The sequence below is a fragment of the Rhinopithecus roxellana genome, chromosome 12 (genome assembly GCF_007565055.1).
Source record: "Rhinopithecus roxellana isolate Shanxi Qingling chromosome 12, ASM756505v1, whole genome shotgun sequence".
In the NCBI taxonomy this organism is placed as follows: domain Eukaryota; kingdom Metazoa; phylum Chordata; class Mammalia; order Primates; family Cercopithecidae; genus Rhinopithecus; species Rhinopithecus roxellana.
This window is the reverse complement of record NC_044560.1, coordinates 13,371,894-13,392,591: the sequence shown is the minus strand read 5'-3', so window position 1 is coordinate 13,392,591 and position 20,698 is coordinate 13,371,894. Positions and strand designations below refer to the sequence as shown.

The 20,698-nt window shown below is 47.7% G+C and overlaps 2 protein-coding genes across 6 annotated transcripts in view; one reads left to right on the top strand and one right to left on the bottom strand.

Moving 5' to 3' along the window:
* The window catches only part of GRHL3 (grainyhead like transcription factor 3), a 35,948-nt gene extending 24,340 nt beyond the window's left edge, over positions 1 to 11,608 (bottom strand). The window contains exon 1 of one of the 4 annotated variants that reach the window (XM_010355735.2): positions 11,362 to 11,608. In XM_010355735.2, the coding sequence (XP_010354037.1) occupies positions 11,362 to 11,378 (17 nt within the window). In that variant the 5' untranslated portion in view covers positions 11,379 to 11,608. Of the gene's footprint in view, positions 1 to 7,798; positions 8,303 to 8,917; positions 9,015 to 11,361 lie in introns of those variants that run through there. The other 3 variants (XM_030913430.1, XM_030913429.1, XM_030913428.1) reach the window with 3 other exon arrangements.
* On the top strand, positions 8,839 to 20,395 carry LOC115892337 (cuticle collagen 1-like). 2 transcript variants are annotated; one of them, XM_030913439.1, is made up of 2 exons: positions 8,839 to 9,288; positions 20,276 to 20,395. In XM_030913439.1, exons 1-2 carry the CDS (start codon positions 8,839 to 8,841, stop codon positions 20,378 to 20,380), a joined length of 555 nt encoding a protein of 184 aa, XP_030769299.1. In that variant the 3' UTR covers positions 20,381 to 20,395. The 2 variants fall into 2 exon arrangements, with proteins under 2 accessions (XP_030769299.1, XP_030769298.1); XM_030913438.1 differs by lacking the exon at positions 20,276 to 20,395 and adding an exon at positions 10,798 to 14,784.
* The last annotated feature ends 303 nt before the right edge of the window (positions 20,396 to 20,698 follow it).

Here is a 20,698-nt window from a genome sequence, read left to right as displayed (position 1 = left end):
TATTTCACTCAGCAATGGGGGGAAGGAGCAGGGACCTAACACAGAAAAATAATGAGAATGGTAAAAATAATAGCTACTCTTTATTGAACACTGACCATGTGTTAGGCACTAGCTAAGCACATTTCATAAATTACCCTGTTACTTGAAACAACCCTGCAAGGCAGATACTATTATTATTCCTATTATACAGTGGAGGAAACTAAAGCTCAGATAAGTTGAGAGTTGTCCAAGGTCCCAGTAAGTGAGTGGCCCAGAGGGGATTCAAGCTCCCTTCAGGGTGATGCAATGGTACAGAATAATGTTCTCAAACTTTAGCTGCATGAGCATGACTTGGAAGGCTTGTTACAACACAGATCGCTTTCACAGCAGGGTGACTACAGCAAAGAACAATGTAGTGTATACTTCAGGATACCTACAAGAGTAGATTTGTAATGTTATCATCCCAAAGAAATGATAAATATTTAAAGTGATAAATATGGCAAGTATCCTGATTTGGTCATTATACAATGTAAAGGTGCAATGAAATCTTACACTGTACTCCATAAATATGTACAATTATTCTGTGTCCTTTATTTAAAATTAATTTAAAAACACACAGATTACTGGGCCCCACCCCCGGGGTGTCTGATTCACTGGCTCTGGGTGGCTGAGAATGTGCATTTCTAGCAACTTCTCTGGTGCTGCTGATGCTGGTAGTCTGGGGACCACATTTTGAGGAATCACTGGTTACTGCACATGATGTTAACCACAAACAAAGGCATAGAAGCAGAAAAGTTCTGGTTGTGTTCAATTTAGAGCAAAGAGTGTATGAAGATGGGGTGGTCCAGGCTATGAAGAGAGAGCCCCAGTGATGAAGTGGGCACTGACTGGTCTCCTGGTTTCCCAGTGCCTCCCTTTCTACATGGGCCAGGCAAAATCTCCCACGTTAGGAACCTAAGAACAATGCCAGCTGCGACTTACTATGATGCATATGAATGTTCTGCGTTCGTTAGCCCTGCTTCTTACAAGGACACTACAAGGTAAGGATCATTTGCTTCATCTGTTAAGGTAAAGGAACCTGTGTCTTGCAGAGAACAAGAAAATGTCCAAGATCATCCAGCTGGTCCATGAGACAATCAGGATTTCAACTCAGCCTTATCGAGCACAAAGGCACACACTTGCCACTCGGCCACACTGCTTTTCCATTGATGCAGGGGTACAGTCTTTATCACAGCAGAAAAATGTGTTTGTGGTAAAACTGCGGCACAGTGGCAGACTAGTGGGTAGGCAGAGACCCCTGTAATCAGGTGCATGAAGTACCCTCCTGCTGCCAGGCCACTCGGGCCCAGATCCTCAGACTGCAGTGGGAACAGCCGGCCAGGCCATACCTCGGCACACAGGAGGCGTCAGCTCTCCCAGCAGCTTCATCCAGGACAGCGTCTCCCATCAGCGTCTCCCATCCCACCGGGCCCCGGGGTGTGAGGAGTTGGGCTCTGAGAGGAAGGGAGGTGGAGTTGTCACACAGGAAAGAGAAATGACAGAAACTTTCCTGTTCTAGGTGTGCGGGAGGCACACCCTGAGTTTCTGTTGCCATAAATCAAGGGGCCTCAAGGAGAGGTGAGAAGAGGCCCCTCCTCATTGCCTCCTGGGCCTGGAGTTTAGAGGAATTTACTGAGCAAGTCCAGGGTGACCACCCTCACTGTCTGCCCAACACTGAGCTAATGGAAACTCCCAACCAACGAGGTAGGGGAAAAGCAGGGAAATGCCTGATCGATCCCACCCCCGGGTCAATGGGGACCACCAGTGCTTAGCACTGTTCCTCATTTGTAAACAAATCTAATAAAAGCACCCCCCACTAACATAATGAGGATAACGCATCAGCACAAGAAAAATGCTTAAAACTGTGCCTGGCACAAAACAAGTGTGTAATTCATGCAAGCCATCACTGTGTTCCAGGTCAGCTTGGGGTGAGACATTGAGGGGTTGCAAAGTAGTAGAAGACACGGTTACTCTGCAAGTCAGTGGCAGGTCTGGGCCTGGAGCCCCAATCTGCTGACTCTAGGGGTTGACCATTATCAGCTTTGATGCTGAGTTATCTTACCCTTTAAAAAAGATAAATTTTAGAAGACAACAATAAAGTAACACCGAAACAAAAGAACAATGTCTGCTATTCACCTGGGTGGGTCTCCTGGCCTACAAGGTCTCCCGTCTATACTGTTGGGATCTCAAAGTCTGATTCCTTGATAAACAGCAGCTTCTGTACTTTAAACACTTACCACTGGCAAACACAGTGCCATCTATTTTTGTGTGTCATCTCATCTACTCCACACATTAGCCCTGAGAGACAGGAATTATCATCTCCTTTTATAGAAGGGGAAACTGAGACTCAAACAGGTGATATCACCTGCTCAAGGTCACTCAACCAATAAGTGACGGAGGCTCAGCTTGAGCTTGGAGCTGTCAGACTACACAGTATAGCGCTCAACCCCTGTGCTAGTCTCTTTTCTAGATGCCTTTCCTATTCTGGAAATTTCCCTTCTCAAAACACATTGAACTAATTCCCTGCTGCAAGGCAGAAAGGAATTTCCCACCCACACAAGGCAGGAGGAAGCTGGCAAGATGATGACTGTAAGAGTTTCTGGTCAGGGGCTGGGAGTCCCAGTGCCCTGGTTCCCATACCTGCTCCTGCCACCAATAACCTCATGTTCTAGAACTAAGCATTTGGCTTCTAGAAAGTCTTAATGGATAAGGTTAGTATTGACTTGTGTGTTGAATCCTAAAATCCAAGAACTTTTGGCTCTCTGCTCTCTTAAAGATTACAAATGAGTATTGAGGAGCCAGTAGGTGAGAGAGAGGGAAAAAAAAAAAAAAAAAAAAAAAAAAAAAAAAAAAAAAAAAAAAAGTTGTCCCAGGAGCTGATACTGGATCAATGTGAAAAGAGTTCTAAGAAAGAGTGAGTCCTACTCATGGGTGATAGGGCCAGAAGAAAGAAGGGAAACCAAGGGACTCCCAACCTATGAGGTCAGCTTCCCCGGGGCCTCCACAGATTCTCTGTTGGTGTCCCTGTCCAAGAGTGAACTAAACTACCAGAAAGTGAAAAGGAAATGAGGGGCCAGGTGCGGTGGCTCAAGCCTGTAATCTTTGGGAGGCCGAGACGGGCGGATCACGAGGTCAGGAGATCGAGACCATCCTGGCTAACATGGTGAAACCCCGTCTCTACTAAAAAATACAAAAAGCTAGCCGGGCGAGGTGGCTGGTGCCTGTAGTCCCAGCTACTTGGGAGGCTGAGGCAGGAGAATGGCGTAAACCCGGGAGGCGGAGCTTGCAGTGAGCTGAGATCCGGCCACTGCACTCCAGCCCGGGCGACAGAGCGAGACTCCGTCTCAAAAAAAAAAAAAAAAAAAAAAGCAAAAACAAAAACAGAAAAAAAGAAAAGGAAATGAGGGAGGAGGGAAGACCTGCCATGGACAGCCTGCCATCAGACCTCTACCAGATACAGCATACCAGAACCTGCACCACCACAGAAGGAGGTAGCACCAGGGTCACAGTGTATGGTTGTGCTAACTACATGTCCTTGGGTAAGGCACTTAGCCCTTCTATTTCCTCATCTGTTAAATGGGTCTACTGAGTGTCTTCTATGTGCCAGTGTGCCAGTCAGGGACTGGGCACTGGGAATCAACTAAAATGAGACAGGTAAGTCTCTGTTTCCATGGAACTTACAATCTAATTGGGGAAGACAGACCATAAACAAGTAGGTAAATTAGTTATTTTTAGTTAGTAATAAGTGCTGTGAAGAAAATTAACATAGTAAGATAATGGAGAGTCATTGGGGTGGCTAGTTTAGAGTTGGGTTTGTCTCATGGGTTGTTAGGAGAATGAAGTACATTAAGATAAGAAATGTGTTTAGCCTAGAGCCTGCCAGAGAATAATTGCTTAGTTAGTAATAGCCATCATCACCATCATCATCCCAGAAACTCCAAATGGGAGTAAAGGGGAGACTCTGCCTGAGGTTCTTATCATTTCCCCACAAGCCTCCTGTCTGTGAATGGGGTTCTGTTCACAAGAAACAAAAGAGATAGTGTAATAACACCTTGCCCAACCTTCCATTATCTCACAGAGCCTCCTGACATATGTGATGTGTTATTATCCCTACTTTACAGACCAGGAAATATACAACAGAGATGTGAGGTGATCTGTTGCAGGGGACCGGATGACTGAAGCCAGGACTCCTAGGGTCTGGCCTGGGAACTCCATGGCTAGCACTTTTCCAAGAAGGAAAAAACCACTACTTTCCAAGAACGGATGTAGGAGAGATTTAAAAAGCAATAAACCTGAGTGGCATCCATCCATGTAACCATCTATCCCTCATTTTTAACAAATATTTATCAAGTAACTACTATGTGCCAGAACCTGTCCTGGGAGAAGAAGATAAGGAGGTCATCCCTGCTGACATGGAGGTTGCATTTTAGTGGCAGCAAGACATACATGACCACAAAAACAAGCAGTTAACATTAGATAGGTGAAGAGAGCTATGAAGAAAAAGAAACGAGAGGACTTCTGACGTGCCTCAACCCAAGGGAGTGACATGTTGGCTGAGAAGAGGGGTGGAGGGGAAGAGGGAGAATGGAGATGAGTTGGGAGGACCTTGGACCTTCCAGATGAAAGGAAAGGCAAGATCAAAGGCATCAGCCTGGGACAGCTCCCAGAGCTTGTCCGCCTACTGTGTGCCAGGTGTGAGCCAGGTGCTTTGCATATGCCACCTTGTTTTAAGGAAAGCCAGCCCACTAAGGAGGAAATCCAAGATTTGATAATCCCTCACATTTGCATAGTGTTATATTTTTCAATGTGCTCACACATCTGTCATCACCTCTGATCCTGCAACGCCCTTGTCAGGTAGGGAGGGAAGGTATGACTGTCCTCGTTTGAGGAAAAACTGAGCCATGGAGAGGGCCACTGGCTTGCCTAAGGTCACCCAGCTGGTACCTCAAGGCATCAGGCGTAGAACTGAGGTCTCTGACTCCCAGCATCCAGAACCTTCACAGAGCCGCCTCCTCAGTCTCCCGTCTGGCTTCTTCTCCATTTAGGAGAGAGTTGGCAACAAGATCAAGAGAGAGGAGCTCAGGGGTCTACCTGATAGGCCTCACTTCCTGAGGCCTCCTGTCCGGTCTGTGGGGAAGTGCAAATTGCCAGGGCCCCTGCTCTGGGAGGAGGGGATAGGACCTTTCCCCAGTTCACTGGCTCTCAGCACAGCAAGGGTGTGGTGCCAGCTGCTCCATGTCCAGTCAGCTTCAGCCTTCATAGCTCCAACATGCCTCATTCTGGGCACCAGGATGGTGAAAGTCTAGAGTGGTAAAGTGGGTTTTCATCCCAACAAGTCTTTTCTGACTCAAAATGCCCACTGCTTTCTGGCTGGGCTACTTAAAACCCCCAATAAGACCAAGGAAATGCCGTCTCAGCCATTAGTTGAGAACTTTTGGTATCATTTCCTTCTGTTAGAATCCTAGCGATTGAGGATGCAGAGAGACCTCAGAGATCTAGTTCCAGAGAGGGACCTGCCTAAGGACATGAAGCATACGGCAGAAGGGGACTCAGTAGTTAAGCTACGGAAAAGAAAGTACTCAATTTTCCAGAAGGTGGGAAGAAAACCCAACACCAAAGAAGGTGGTCTCAAGTTCCACCAAAGGAGGTGTGTGGCACAGGACAGATCCAGCGGGCTAGACCCCACTTCCCTTCAGCCAGAGGAGGAAGAGTCCCAGGGGCCGCCTGAGCTGGGTGTTGACACCCAGATACTCCCAGTCAATGACTTGCTAAATCCTCCCATGAGCCACCCAACCTCATTAACGGTGATCAATCACTCTCTAATCACCCACAGGGAGGCCCTGACACAACTGCTCACAGAGGAATCATTTTCGGTCAGCCCCACACACGATGTTCCCTGGGCACGACAGGGGTGCCCCAGGGTTCTCGTGCCTGCCAGTGGCCCATCTGGTTTTCTGGGTGTACAGATTGTGAAATGTGCCTTGTCACATGGGCTAGGGGCTCCACTTGGGGGCCTCAATGGGGAAATGGCAGTGTGTAGGGCATGGCTCTGTAATGACTCCAGTTTGAATGAGACAGTATGAACTCATCGTTATGGGAGTGGGCCCAGAGTTTGGCAGACCTGGGTTCCAGGTCTAGCTCTGCTACTTACTGTGTGACTTCAAGCAAGCAACCTGACATCTCTGTGCCTGTTTTCTTACTGGTAAAATGTGAGGTGATGAGAATGCTAACCTCACAGAATTATTATGAGAGCTACCGTTCATTGAGGGATTACCAAGTACCAGGTGCTGGCTGACAACAACTTGTAATCATTGTCTTATTTTTTTACAACTTTGTGAAGTATTACTGTTGGAAGATGCAATGAGATAATGCAGGTAAAGCAATCAGCATAGTGCCAGCACCTAATAATGTGAACTATTTTGATTATTATTACTAATACGTTGTAGGGCAGTCCCCAGCAAATTGCACAACTCATAGCCTTTCTCCGGCCTATATATTAGGATATCTCTTCCTAGCTGACAGAATCAGACCTGATGCTTGCAAATTTCCATTTAAGAGGAACACGCACTACCAGCTTCATCGTCAGGACCCAGGTGGGCAAGCTGATGGTGGTCAGGCTCCAGCAGACAACTTTTAGTGGCATGTAAATTATTTAGGCGCCCTTTCCTAATTATAGCAGAAACTCCCTTTCTTCGCTTTTAAAAATTCTTCTCTGTATGGGAATTTCTCCTTCATGCTATATTGGTGTCTTATCTAGTTTTCCTTACCACGCCCACCCCCCCACCCCCACCCCCGCCATCTATTGTTCAACTGAGGTGTGAAAGAAGTTGAAATCCACCTCTAAGCCTGGGGGTGCCACATCCCTTCACTTATTCACTCACATTTACTGAGGATTACTCTGTAAATGGCCACGTACTGGGTGCTGAGAACAAAAAGGTGAAGGCCACTGACATTCATGTGGCTACACTGTTCTGTCCCCTTTCAGTCCCTGCCCTTGAAAGTTCCCAATTCTTGCTGACCTTCTGGAAAAGCCTAGCAAAATAACACCAAATAACGGTGAGATAATTTCCCTTCAAGACTTTCACTAGGTCAGTTGTTCTAACCTTTTTAGGAGGCAAAAGGAATAGACAGAGGGAGGCAGCCAGCCAGGATTATTTGCTGCATTTTAGATGGGAAAGGTGAGTTCCAGAGAGGAGGGAAGGCAAGAGAGGGAAAGGAACTCAATTATTTAAGTCAGGACTTGTGCCTTTTTATTCTCATACACGCCTCGTGAGGTGGCTATTTTTATCATCATTTTATATGCGCAAAAACTGACAGGTTAAGGAGCTCATCCAAGGCACCCAATCTATAGGTGGCAGACCTGGGCTTTAAACACAGGTGTGATCTTGGAACTAAGCTCTCAGCCTGCTGACTCAGCAACAACACTGTAGGTCAGTAGTGGATTTGGGAACCTCCTGCTTCCCAGTCCTCTGCCTGGTCTTCCAGGCCAACAGTTTTACAACTTGGACACGCATCAGAATCACCTGGAGGGCCTGTGAAAACACATAACGCTGAGCCGTACCCCCAGTTTCTGCTTCAGTAGGTCTAGGGTGGGGCTGAGAATTTGCATTTTTAACTAGTTCCCAGGTGATGATGATGATGATGCTGGCCCACGGGCCACAGTTTGAGAACACTGTTCTAAGTGTTCTCTTTCAAAATAATGACTCCCTCTTCCCCCTAACGATTCCAAAGGTAACATAGGTTTGTAAAATACAACAAATACATAAAAGGTGGAACCTACAGAAAAACAGGAAGAATGGAATTCATCCACATTCTTCTGCTCAGAAATAACCACTCTTAACAGTTTGGCGTATTTCTCTGCCTTCTTTTCAGAGTCTAAGCACAGAGGAAGCAGTGTGGCTTATGGCTGCTCAGCTAAGACACGGTCATAATCCCAGTGCTTCCGTGAAACCTTGGGCAAGCCTGAACCAAGTCTGGGTCCCCTCTTCGGCAAAACTGCATTTACACTCCCATCCCTCATTAGTTCGTTGGGAGGGTTAAAGAAGAGCGTGTATTTATCAAGGACTCGACACAATGTCAGATGCGGAGTCAGCGCTCTATAAATGTTGGCTGTCATTTTTGTTCTATCATAAGAGAAAGCTGGACGATCCCATTTGGGTTTCAGCCCTGTTGCCCCTCTTCACTCCTCCGGTGGTTCAGTGGGAGCTCTGCCGACCGCCTGGCTGCGGCCACTCACTGCTGGGACTGCGCGGCCTGCCCCTGGCCTGGGTCCGAGCGCCTGTCCGCTCCCAGCAGCTGGTGGAGCCGCAGGACCCCCGCGCAGCCCGGGCCGCCGCCGTTAGGGTTGGCTCAAGCCTCTCGGCCCAGTCTGCCAGTTTTACAGCCCGAACTCAAAGAGGGCTTTTAACTTTTCATTCAGCAGCAGCGTAGCTCCAACTTTTAATAACACACCTCGTGCACGACAAAAATTTGCTCCTGGCAATCATGGTTTCGACCACAAAACCACAGCGGGAAGGCGTTCCTGGTTAACTCTTTCAGTGCTCCAGGCAGTCTGGAGCCGGCGCTCCTGGAGATCAGATAGACCGGCGGCGGCGGCGGCCGCGGTCAGGACTGCGACGCTTCTCGTCCCCATCCCCCAACCGAGTCGCGCCTCTGCGAGGCTGCGAGGAGACTCCAGGCGGCGGCGGTGGGGCCCAGAGAGCACGGAGCGAGGCTGCGGGGGATGCTCCTGCCTCGGTGCCTTAGACCTACTGTGTGCCAAGCCCCTTTGCGGCGAAACTCTACTGGGCTGTCAACGGGGCCTGCCTGGAGGGCCGGGGGATGGCAGGCGCTCCAGCGGGCAACAGGAGGTCACCAGCGAGGTCGCCAGCAGCTCCAATTCCCCGGGGTCCCAACGCACCTTCAGGAAAACCCGACAGCAGGCAGGTCGCGGGCTCTAGCTGTTTTCCCGCGATACCCGGGCGGTCGGCAGCGACTTCCGGCGCCCTCGGCCGCAGCCCAGGATCCTTTGCGCCTTGCGGTAGCCCGGGGCCGCCCGGGGCTGCCCAGGGCTGCGGGCTCCAGGTACCCAGAGCCCTGCGACCACATGAAAGGCCCGGCGTTCAGCACCCGCCAACCACCGCCAGCTGGTTTCTAACTACACCGCCGGGGCCTCCATGCTTCTCAGGGACCAGCCTTCGAAGTGCCGCCTTACACCCGGGGCCTGCCCACCGGGCGGGCGCGGATGGAGCTCCTGGTCCACATTGGGGAGCTCACAGTTGTTCCTGCCAGGTAGGTGTTACAGACGGATGAGCAGAATGAGAGTCAGGGACGACAAACAAATTCACCAGGATCCTGCTGTTGGTAAGTGGCAGAATTTAGAGTGACAGGCAAGTCTCACTTTTTCCACTATATCAAGGCCTGGCCAGAGTTGGCCATTCCGTGAGGGCCCAAGCTATAAGCTATGGCTAGTCCTCTTGGCACTTTTTAGGAGAATGCCGAGGCCGCAGCAGCAACAGCAGCTCAGAACTTGCAAGCCAAGCACCGGGTGTCCTCCCCTTATCAGTAGGGGCAGCTGAGCCCCCAGGCTCTGCCATTGTAATCTCAAATGGTGGCTTGGAGTCCGCTTGCAATTACTCAGCAGGCAGCTGGCTTTCCCTCACCCCACCCCAAACTGAGAAGCCTCAACTGTCAGCGGATCTGACTTCAAATCCAAACCATCAGGGAGGAGAAAAGCAGGAAATCTTTCTGTTCAAGTAACCCAGCTTCAGAACACATACCCCCTAACGTACAGCAATGAATAGATTCTGTCTGTAGCCTCCGCAGTTTTAGCCAGCAAATTTAAGTGGGATGGAAACACATCTCAAAGATTTTTTTGTGTGTTCAAAGTATGGAAAAATAAAAGGTTCGGGAATGCTCATTGGTTATTTCTACATGAAGGAACAATGGTGTTACTAGCGTGTTCTCCACCAGCCTTAAAAGCAATCAGTATTCTAAAGTTGTCAAATCCCCTAACCACCCCATGAGGTGGATACTACTGTTGGCCACAATTTACACGTGAGGATTAAGTGACTTGCTCAACATCACACAGCTGTAAGTGCTGGAGCTGGGACTCGAACCCAGGTGTCAGCACCAATGCTCCTGCTCTTATTCTCGTTGTGGTCCAATTGTCAATACATTGTCAACCCCGAGAAATTCATTCAAAAGAAATGAAATGTGCCTGTTAAACCAAGTGATTGTGCTGTGAACATGAAGACCTGAAGGGCTAGCTAGAACATAGAATCCTGTCTGCAATCAGGACCTGGCACTGCTCTGCACACAGATCTTCAAGTTCTTAAAACAGTCTGTTGAGGAGCAGTTAGAAAAAAGATGGTACAATCCTTGCCTCTGCCCACTCACCTCTGAGGGTGGCAGGAAAAGGAGAGCCTGTGTTTAAAGGGTTCCGGCTTCTCCTGCCAGCTCCCTGAACCCAATCTAAAGCAGTCCAGATCCCAGCCTCATCCTACCTTCTCTAAGGTCTGGACCCCAAGAAGGACACCATGGTGAAGATGAGCATCAGTCAGTCAGGATCTTAAATCTCAGATGTGGGCAGGAAAGCACATGCATCCTGCCAGCCAACAGAGGTGACCTACCAAAAATCCCTTCTCAGCTTCCCTAGCCTTAGAACTGCCTCTGAATAAGATGAACAACATTGTACTGAACACATTTTTAGACCATAGCTTTATGCTAAGCATTTTCCAGCATTTATCACACTTAACTCTTTCAAGAATTCTACAAAGCATTCTTGTACCTGTTTTCCAGATGAGGAAAATGAAGCCCAGAAAAATTGAGATCACCCAGGGACAGAGCCTGGATTTGAACTTAGGTCAAGCCCACTACAGAGAGTACACATGCTTCACCACCACGCTGTAACCTTCCCACTTGGGACTGTTTGAGCCCACTAAACAAGTCCCTTTAGAGAAACTCAACTCTAAGACAGCTCTTAGAACTACCTCAAAGAAGTTCCTTTTGGCAAGAAGATAGAAAGCCTGGATGGGACTGGGATTGTCTGATTTCCAAGGCCCCTTCAGAGGATCAAAAAGTGGTGCCAGAAACCTTCACAGTTTCAGTCTTGTGTTTCCCTGCCTGGCTCGAAACTGCTCAGCAAAGAGAATGAGAAAAACTATTTTCCCAGGGAAACACTCACCTCTAGCTTGAGACTGGGGCTTGCCTTGACACGCCAAAGTAAGATCGTCAGCCCATTCATTTACCCTTACAAATTGCTCTGTGAATCCCGGTGCCGGGCTCCCCGCTCTTCCCCCTCCAGGAAACCCCATCCAGCCTCCACGCCCCGAGAGCGGCAGGTATCCACCGATGTTTACTCACTCAAGTTCATTCGACATCTTCCTGCTCCCAGGCTCCGACGATCAGCACTGAGGCTCTGCTGACCGCTTGTCTCTAATTCTTGCCTGACACAGACATTCTCTGCCCAGGGAAGTGTTTGATTTATGTTGAGGTTTGGGTGTCGAGATTTTGCTGACAGGTAGGTTCCCAGCAGCGCTGGCGCCGATTGGCTACAGGTACAGGTGCCCGCGACTGGAGGTATACCTCAACAGGTGCAGCTGTTAACTCTTAGCCCGCCGAGGAGGGCGGAGCTATGGGGGACTGGCTGGGTGGAGCTGGCCAATTCCTTCCTTGGTGAGGGGGTGGGGGGTGGAGATGAGGGAGGAGGGATGAAGAAAAAAATGTTGGAAAGAAGCAAGATAACTAGAGGAAAAGTACAGGGACAAACAGATAACTTGGCTTAAAGGAAAACTTGATTCCTGTTTCTAGCCGTCCCAGATACCCAGAAACATCCCCACCCGCACGTTTCTTTGCCCCCTCCTTCTGTACCACTGGGGAATTCTCAAAGGCGAGAGCAACTTTTCCCAGGTACATCTTTGTATAAGTTCCCTTTTTTTCGGTTTCCCCTTTAAGATAATACTTATAAATAATCTTTTACAGTTACTCAAGTGACTTCTTTTGGTTCTTAGAGTAACCCACTGTGATAGATTTATTATCACTTCCCCCTTCCTCTTCAACACACATTTTACAGATGAGGGAGGAAATGGAGACCAGAGAGGCAAAGTGCCTTGCCCAAGGGCACAGCTAGCAAGGTCCCAGCCCAGATCCAATCTGCGGTCATCTCACTCCAAGTCTGGCTGCCCCTTGGGCTGAAGTCAGTGGCCTCAATTCAGCAGACATCCATTGAGTACCTGTTGTGTGCCAGACCTACTCTGGGTTCTGGAGAAACTGAGGCCAGAAAAACAGGGTTACTGTTCTAGAGGAGTTTACAAGAGTTAAACAAGGGTTTATCTGGGGATGATGTGTGTTGGTGGCAGGGGGTGGGGGAGTAAAGGAGACCAGGCTTTTATTGGGTGTGAAGGGGGTGTGGGCAAGCCACATATCTCTGCTTAGCACAGAAGGGATAGAAAAGTTGAAGGTGCCTCCGAAGCCTCAGCCAGCTGGTCATTTCACAGGCGCCAAGTACTTCGTTCTGTATGGGGAACTTGGGAGAAATTCAATGCCTGATAGATGAAGTAATTGTGGAGTAATTGCTGTGAGCTGTCTTCTATGAAGAACAAGCTTGGTAAACCCCAGAATATCCACAAACACAAACAGGAGAATGTTAGAGCTTTTTAAAGAGCTTCTTCCAGGATTAGTTTGAAATTAAATCTAAGCCAGAGATCTTGGCATCTTTGTTTCCCTCTCTCTCTCTTTCAATTCTCCCCTCCCCCACCCTTCCCTTTTTGGCAAATTATCTCTTTGCTGTATCTTCCTGGGAACCTCGACTTGGCCCACTCCTCTCTCTCTCTTCTCTGGGAACGGCAAATGAGGTTTCAGCTACTCCTGCCAATTTATGGAGGTTTTTCAGGGTAAAGTCGGAATTCAAAGGAGCCCTCTTGGGGTGGGGTCAGGGCTCTGGAGAGGGGGTACTGGGTTTGAGAACTCTGGGAGGTTGGTTTCTCCCTGGAGGCTGTGTTGGGGGAAGCCCAGGGGACCCTAATAAATAATAGTAAATAATTGCTAATAAAGCCACCTCCTCAGAACAGCTCTCTTCAGTCACCCTTGTAAATAAAGTAGACATTCAATCACTCTGGATCACACTACTGTTTGTTCTCTGCAGAGCCCTTATGACTTATGATATAATGTAATATGACCTATGATATTTTTCTAATTGTTTATTGTCTTTCTTCCCTTCCTCTGGAATGTAAACTCCGTAAGAGCAAAGACTTTGTTTCGCTCACTGTGGAATCTCCAGTGTCTAGCACCTAGTAGGTGCTTCATATACCACAGGCACCGGGCATTGTGCTAAGCCTTTGCATGCATTGTCTCACCTAATCCTTACAGCAACCCTGGGAGAAAGACACTTTTGATATCTCCATTTTATAGATGAGGAAACTGCGGTACAGAATACTGAAGTAAACTACTCAAGCTGCAGAGCTAGGCGGTGGTAAAGCTAGAGCTGGGATTTAATCCGAGAGCAGAGCCTGGGTACCCAACCACTTCACAGAGGTTATTGGTGGCCGAAGGGCTATTTGGTGCCAACTGTAACTGCAAAACTTGTTGCAGTCCAAAGGATGGCACACTCCTCTGTATGTACCTGTCTGCCCACCTCTTGGAAGGCTGTGGAGTTTCTGTCAGCCGTGTTGCAACCCACAGGTGAAGGGCTGTGGGGTGACTCATGCTGGCTGGGCTCAGGGGAGGCTGGGATTCCAGGTGGCGTGTCTGTGCTCGCTAGGCTTTTAAAAATGGTTCCTCTCCCTCTGCCTCTAGGTCTTGCCTCTTTCATCAACTGTACCCATCTTCAGAGATCAGCAGAGACCCAAATCACAGGGCAGAGGGTTTCTATGTCTCCACACACAGGAAGGCCACAGAAGTATCCTGGATGGGATAGAAGGACTGGTGGTCTGGGCTAGGTAGGCAGGGATGCCATGAGCCAGTTTGTAAGGTCACCAGACCCCTCAATAGGAGTTACACCTCCCGGGCAGGAGGTACAAGTGCTGTTCCAGGCCTTCATCCCAACAACCCAGAGATGCCAGGCCTTTAAAGAGATGCCCCCATGCTTTGTTGCTGCCCCCTTCCTGCTCCCGTGGGGCTAAGCAAGGCTGGCACCTACTTCCCCTTCATGGATCAGCACAGCTCTTGGTTCCTCTGCAGAGGAGATTTAAAACAGAACAGCTATTCCAAAAACAAAACAACAAAATAAAGTTTAAAAAAACATAAACAGAGACCAGCCGATTACATGTAACATAATAATTATATCCACAATAACGACAGTAAATAATGAGGGCTGCTGTTTAGTTAGCGTTTGTATTTTGCAAGCACTGTGCTAAGACTTACCTATGTGATAAGATAGTATTGTTCTGAGACTCACAGGCCTCCTTTCAAATCTCAGCCCAACCACCTACTAGCTACATGATGTCAGGCAAGTGGCTATAGCTCTTTGAGCCTCAGTTTCCTCACCTGTAAAGTGTATATAAAAACTGTATTCCCCCCTTATGGGGTTATTGTGAGGAGAAAATGAGATAATGCGTGTGAAGCACATTATCTGTACCTGGCATCTAGCACTCAATACTTGTTAGAAAAGCCTTTTTTTTTTCTTATTTCTCATTTAAATCTAACGAGGACGGTATTAACCTTATTTCACAAGTGAAGAAACTGAGACTCAGAGGTTAAATGATTTGTTGGAAGTCAAAAGTTAGCTGGGTGCAGTGGCTCATGCCAATAATTCCAGCACTTTAGGAGGCAGGCAGATCACTTGAGATCAGGAGTTTGAGACCAGCCTGGCCAACATGGTGAAACCCTGTCTCTACTAAGAAAACAAAAATCAGCCGGGCATGGTGGTATATACCTGTAACGCCAGCTACTTGGAAGGCTGAGGCAGGAGGATTGCTTGAACCTGAGAGGCGGAGGTTGCAGTGAACCAAAATTGCGCCACTGCACTCAGCCTGGGCAAACAGTGAGATTCTTTAAAAGAAAAAAAAAAGCTAATAAATTAAAGAATTGAGATTTGAACCTACATCTTTCTGATTCCATTCTTGCAGGACTGGACTAAGTTAGGGAGTGCCCTGGGCTCAAGTTCTGCCTGGCCTTTGGCCACTTACTGTGTGACTGAGTAAATTCTCGCCTCTCAGAGCCTCAATTTCCCCCTCTATAAGACCAGATTAGTGAATCACTGTAAGGGTGGAGTTCCCTATCAAAATCATCTTGATTTGCTTTTCTAGATTACTGATGTTCTTTCTCCAGACATTACGATCTGCCCTCTTGGAGGATTGCACAGTCCTTCATCCCTCCCCTCCTTTCCACGATCATGCCTGTCCAGAAACCGCTGTTCCCAAAGAGTATGACACTTCTCCTTGGCACGCTGGGGAGCAGTAAAAGTTAGGGCCACTGTAAGTGAGCCCTGAGAGCCAGGGCTCCTGTGTGTGTCTATGAAAGTGGTGTACTGAACAACGGCGGCATCGTTTACCAGACGGGACACGCGCTGCTGAACACGAGGACCCTGCTGACTCGTCGTCCTTTTCTAACACTTGAATGCTTTCTCATTATCCAGAACTCTTAATGCAAATCTGTTGACCTATATTCAAATATTGAAAGAACATATACCCATATGTCAACAGTGCTTCTCTGTGGGCACTGAAATACCAGGATTTCAGTATTTTCCCTGTCTTCCCCCAAATGGGCTACATTGAACTTGCATTGCTTTTGTAATTAGAAATTCTATACAAAGCCCCAGTTTAAATGTCATTAAACCAAAATAATTTCCCATTGACAAATGACCATTGTGTCCCCATCCTTCCTGGGGCAAGGGCAGGGATGAAGAGAGTGAAGACTGAGTCCTTGCCCAGAGATCCCCAGGAGGCACAGGAATGGAGATGGGGGGCTGTCTGGCTTACAGGCTCTCAGCAGTGAGCTTAGCTATCTGATCTCATTTTGATTTTCCAATTAAAATTACTATCATTTATTGAGCACTTAACGCTGTAATGCTAGCTGTAGATGCTCTATCCCATTCCTACCTGTAAAATGGGGTCACATGGTTGGCCAAGTTACTGAAGAATGTCAGCTCTGAGGGTGACTGCCTGAGGCCTTGGACAAGCAACTTCACTTCCTTCTACCTCAGTTTGTCCTCAGCAAAATGATTGCTGTGAGAATTAGATAACAGTGTCCACAGTATATGTCAGGCACTGTTCTAGTGCTTGACATATATATCATGTAATTCAAGAGGCCTGTGAAGTAGCCCCCATAAGTATCCCTGTTTTACAGAAGACGTTAACAGTCCCAAAGCGGTGATATAACATCTAAGGTCACCTGGCTCTCCCCTTAGTGACAGAGATGAAATCAAATCGAAGTTGGCCTGATCCCAAAGTTGTGGACATAGTCCTTTCAAGCTTCCTACTCCCTTTCTGGAACAAGGTCTAGGATAGATAAATAGAAGGGAGACGGGAGGGAGGGAGGGAGGGAAGAAAAGCAGATAGGTTAGTTGATAGTATCTGCAAGGCAGATAGGATTTGTAAGCTTCTGGAGGGCAGAAACCATACAAGGAAAAATAAATCTCATATAGCACTTGTCCTGTGTCTCAACATAATAGGTGTTCAATAAATGTTTGTTGAATAAATCAAAAACGGATGAATGAATATAATCTCACACATTACTGACATTTTGGGCAAATTAGGTATTGCCTTCTACCCCACCCCCCACCACTACCCAAGGGAAGACCTCCAAAGTTTGAGTTCCTCTACTCCCTCTTACTGTCATGCACCAGTGCCTTCTCTTTGCACCCATGACTTCATGTCTATAAGTAATTTCCCATCATACTTCAGTGGAGTCAGCCTGGGGATTAAATTAAATGAGATATTGACATAAAACCTATGGCAAATAGGTACCCAATAAAAGGTAGCTGGTGTTATAGGGAGCAACCAGCTTAGAAAAAAGGCCTCTCAGCCACTTCCCATTTCCAGCCCCAGTGCACAGCTAACTTCACAGCATTCAGCCCTCAACCTCCCTTAGAAACAGTCCCTGCTAGATGCAGAGCTCTTTTCAAAGTGTTTTCCTGTGCTTCCTCTCCTCTGATCCATACAGCTGCCCCCGGAGGAGGGGACAAGAGTGCATGGTTGTCCCCATTTGTTAGACAGACTGAGGTTCAGAGAGAGTGCCCCTGGTTAAGTGTAGAACTTTGGATTGACCCTTGACTTTTCAGAGAAAGCGTTACCCTAGATACCATTATGGGTCCTAAGGGGTCACAGAAGTGCTGTCCTGGGCACTCACTCAAAGCTCATTAAAATATTCTGTAGCATTTCATTTGAACGTTCACCATTTAAAGTAAAAGCTTCATTATAATGTTCTTAAGCAGAGGGATAGGTCACACACCCTACATAGAGAATATGACCCTTTTTTTTTGAGACGTAGTTTCGTTCTTGTTGTCCAGGTTGGAGTACAATGGCGTGATCTTGGCTCACCACAACCTCCCCTCAGCCTCCCTAGTAGCTGGGATTACAGGCATGTGCCGCCACACCCAACTAATTTTCTATTTTTTGTAGAGACGGGGTTTCTCCATGTTGGTCAGGCTGGTCTCAAACTTCCAACCTCAGGTGATCCGCCCGCCTCGGCCTCCCAAAGTGCTGGAGTTACAGTCATGAGCCACCGCACCAGGCCATGAGAATATGGCCCTTCTTTGAAGGCGTGGATAGACCTGGAAGTTGTGCATGCAGAGCAGCAGGACATGAAAAGGGCAGCTCTCAGGCCCTTTTATATTCTGTACTTTAGATTGTTATCACAGTGCTTCCAATAACACCACCTACATTCCTTCCTGGAGCTTTCTTGGACATGAGGAATCATGGAGTCTAAAGTCATCCTGAAAGCTCTTCCTAAAAATAAAAGTCTCTGAAAGCAAACAAGCAATTATTTTTTTTTTTCATTTATCCAGTTGATAAAGATGAAAGAAAATGCTAATCACAGTATTGGCAAGGGAAAACAAGCGTGCTCCTTGCTGGAAGGAAAGTGAGCCAGTCCAAGCTTTGGCTTTCAAGTTTAGCTCATCCTTTGATCTAGCAATTTCACTCATAGGAATTTTGTCTGAGCAAATAATCTGTGTGTGCAAAGAGTTACCTACAAGGATATGCGTCAGAGCATTGTTTATAATCCTGAAAAATTAGAATTAATAAAAATACCCTTCAGAGGAGATTCAGTGAAGTAAATTAAGATACCTGAATGTAGCTGCATGCCCCGCTACAGTTTAAAAGGATGCTACGGAGGCTTCCTGAGTACCATGGAAGTTATTTACTGTGCTTTCAGTACAGTTGTTAGCAATTATGTGTCCTTATGATGTTCCAGGCACTGGGCTTAGTGTTGGACCTCATACTATTCTCACAACCACCTTATGATGTAAGTACTATTACCTTTATTTGGAAAATGAGGCCCAGGAGTGAAACTTACTAAGGTTATTTTCAGGGAGCTTCTGAGCTAAGTCTTGAATCTGGGTCTGATTCCCTACTTTTAAGTCTTCCGTTTACTTTTAGACTTTTAGTAAATTAGTCCATTCCTCTTTTAAAAATCCATTTATATGAATAAAGAAAACAATAATTCACCCCAGGGAGTGATATTGGATATTGGGGTCAGTGGTGATTTTTTGCTTTATTTTTGTTTCTGTGGACATTATTTCTTCTGTTAATAAGAAAAAGAAACTTTATTTAAAAGTAACAAATCAGGCCGGGCGTGGTGGCTCAAGCCTGTAATCCCAGCCCTTTGGGAGGCCGAGACGGGCGGATCACGAGGTCAGGAGATCGAAACCATCCTGGCTAACGCGGTGAAACCCCGTCTCTACTAAAAAATAGGAAAAACTAGCCGGGCGAGGTGGCAGGCGCCTGTAGTCCCAGCTACTCGGGAGGCTGAGGCAGGAGAATGGCGTGAACCCGGGAGGCGGAGCTTGCAGTGAGCTGAGATCGCGCCACTGCACTCCAGCCTGGGCGACAGAGCGAGACTCTGTCTCAAAAAAAAAAAAAAAACAAATCAGAGAAGGCTTATCCTCTGCTCAGGCAGAGAAAGAAACAGCAGCCAGAGTGCTGTCTTGAGATTCTTCCTCTGTTGCCAGGAACTAGCCAGATCAGGAGGCAGCCAGGGAGAGGGGAGCCAGGGAGAATGCAGCCTCAGTCCTGGAAGGAAAGGGCCTGTTGGAAAGAACAGAACCCAGCTGCTTTGGCCCCAGGTGAGCCCTCACCTGTGCCTCGGGCCCCAGCAACCCAACCACTGTTGCTGGGTCTGTCTTAAAAGAGGCCATTAAACAAGACACTGCCCACTTCCAAATAAAAGACAGCATCATGGAGAAAAACGTATTTATCCCCACTACCCCCACGGCAACCAACACTGAAAATGTATTTCCTCCTCTCTGCAGGGGTCAAACTGGGGCCTGGAGGGTTAAGATGAAGATTTCCTTGAAATGCTACAGAGGAAAATTGGCCAAGATCTGGCTTGGACAGAGGGTCTTGGTGCCCCGGTGCTGAATGGAATGAGTAGGTAGCTAGGGTCAGTGCTGCCTTCCTAGGGTGAGGTGGGGTGGGATGGGGCAGGCAGGGCGGGACCTGCTCTGCTTAGAGAGGTTCAGATAGGCACAACTAATCCATAAGGTCTTAACCTGTCCTGTTTCTTAGGAGTGTTCCTTCAAAGGCTGCCATTGGTGTTTATTTAGATCTGATATCGCTGGAGAGGGTAGGGAGAGGGAGGGTTTTGCTGAGGCCTTTCTGGGCCCTGTAACCCCCCTAGGAAGGCAGAGGCCGTGTGGTCAGAGGTTAAGTGCTCAACCTTGGGCCTTGAACATTCAGGTGAGGGGTTTTCTGAATCCACCGCTGGCCTGCTAGGGAATTTTTCAGGCCATCGGCTTGGGGCCCTATGGTCCAGCAGTGGAGAAGAAGAAGGACTTAGAAACTGTGGCCTGCAGGGGCCTCAGAACCATATCTTCCGTCAAGATCAGGCCCCTCTGGCTCTTCCCTCAGGAAGGTAACCGCTCAGAAGTCACCATCAATCTCCCCACCCCTCACTTGACCCTGCTCACCTTTTCAGCCAGTGCTCGGGACAGGCTGTCACATTGCTAGGCGCATGCGTTATTCATTTATCCATTCATTCAATGAGTATGGAAAGTTATTTAATCATCACCAATTATAATAGCAGCTCTCATCTTTTGAGCACTTAACGCTCTGCCCGGGTCTGTACACTTTACCTGTCCTGTTTCACTCGGTCCTTACGAGTGCCCACCTCTATTTTATAGATGCAGAAGCTGAGACTTAAAGAAGCTATGAAACTTGATCAGGTCATGCAGCGCCAGAGGACCCAAGCTGGGATCTCAACCCAGACTGTTTGGCTCCAAAGCTGAACTGCTACATTATGTTGCTTCAGCAGTCTTTCAGGTAACTTGGTGAGCACGCGCTCAGTTCAAGCAGCTATGCCACAGTCTGGGGAGATAAATGAATAAGGTATATTCCTGTACACAAGCCCAGTGGGGGAACCTTGATGAAACCCTTCTACTTGAAAACCTTTCCTCGGCTTGCAACTGGATGTTTGGAAACATTGTTTTGTTGTCAAATTTCATAAAATCTCGTGTGTTGGAGGAGTCCATTAGACTTCTCTAATTTCACCCTTCAGGTGATGCAGAAGTCTCTACTGCCGACTCCCTGCCCTCACACACACATAC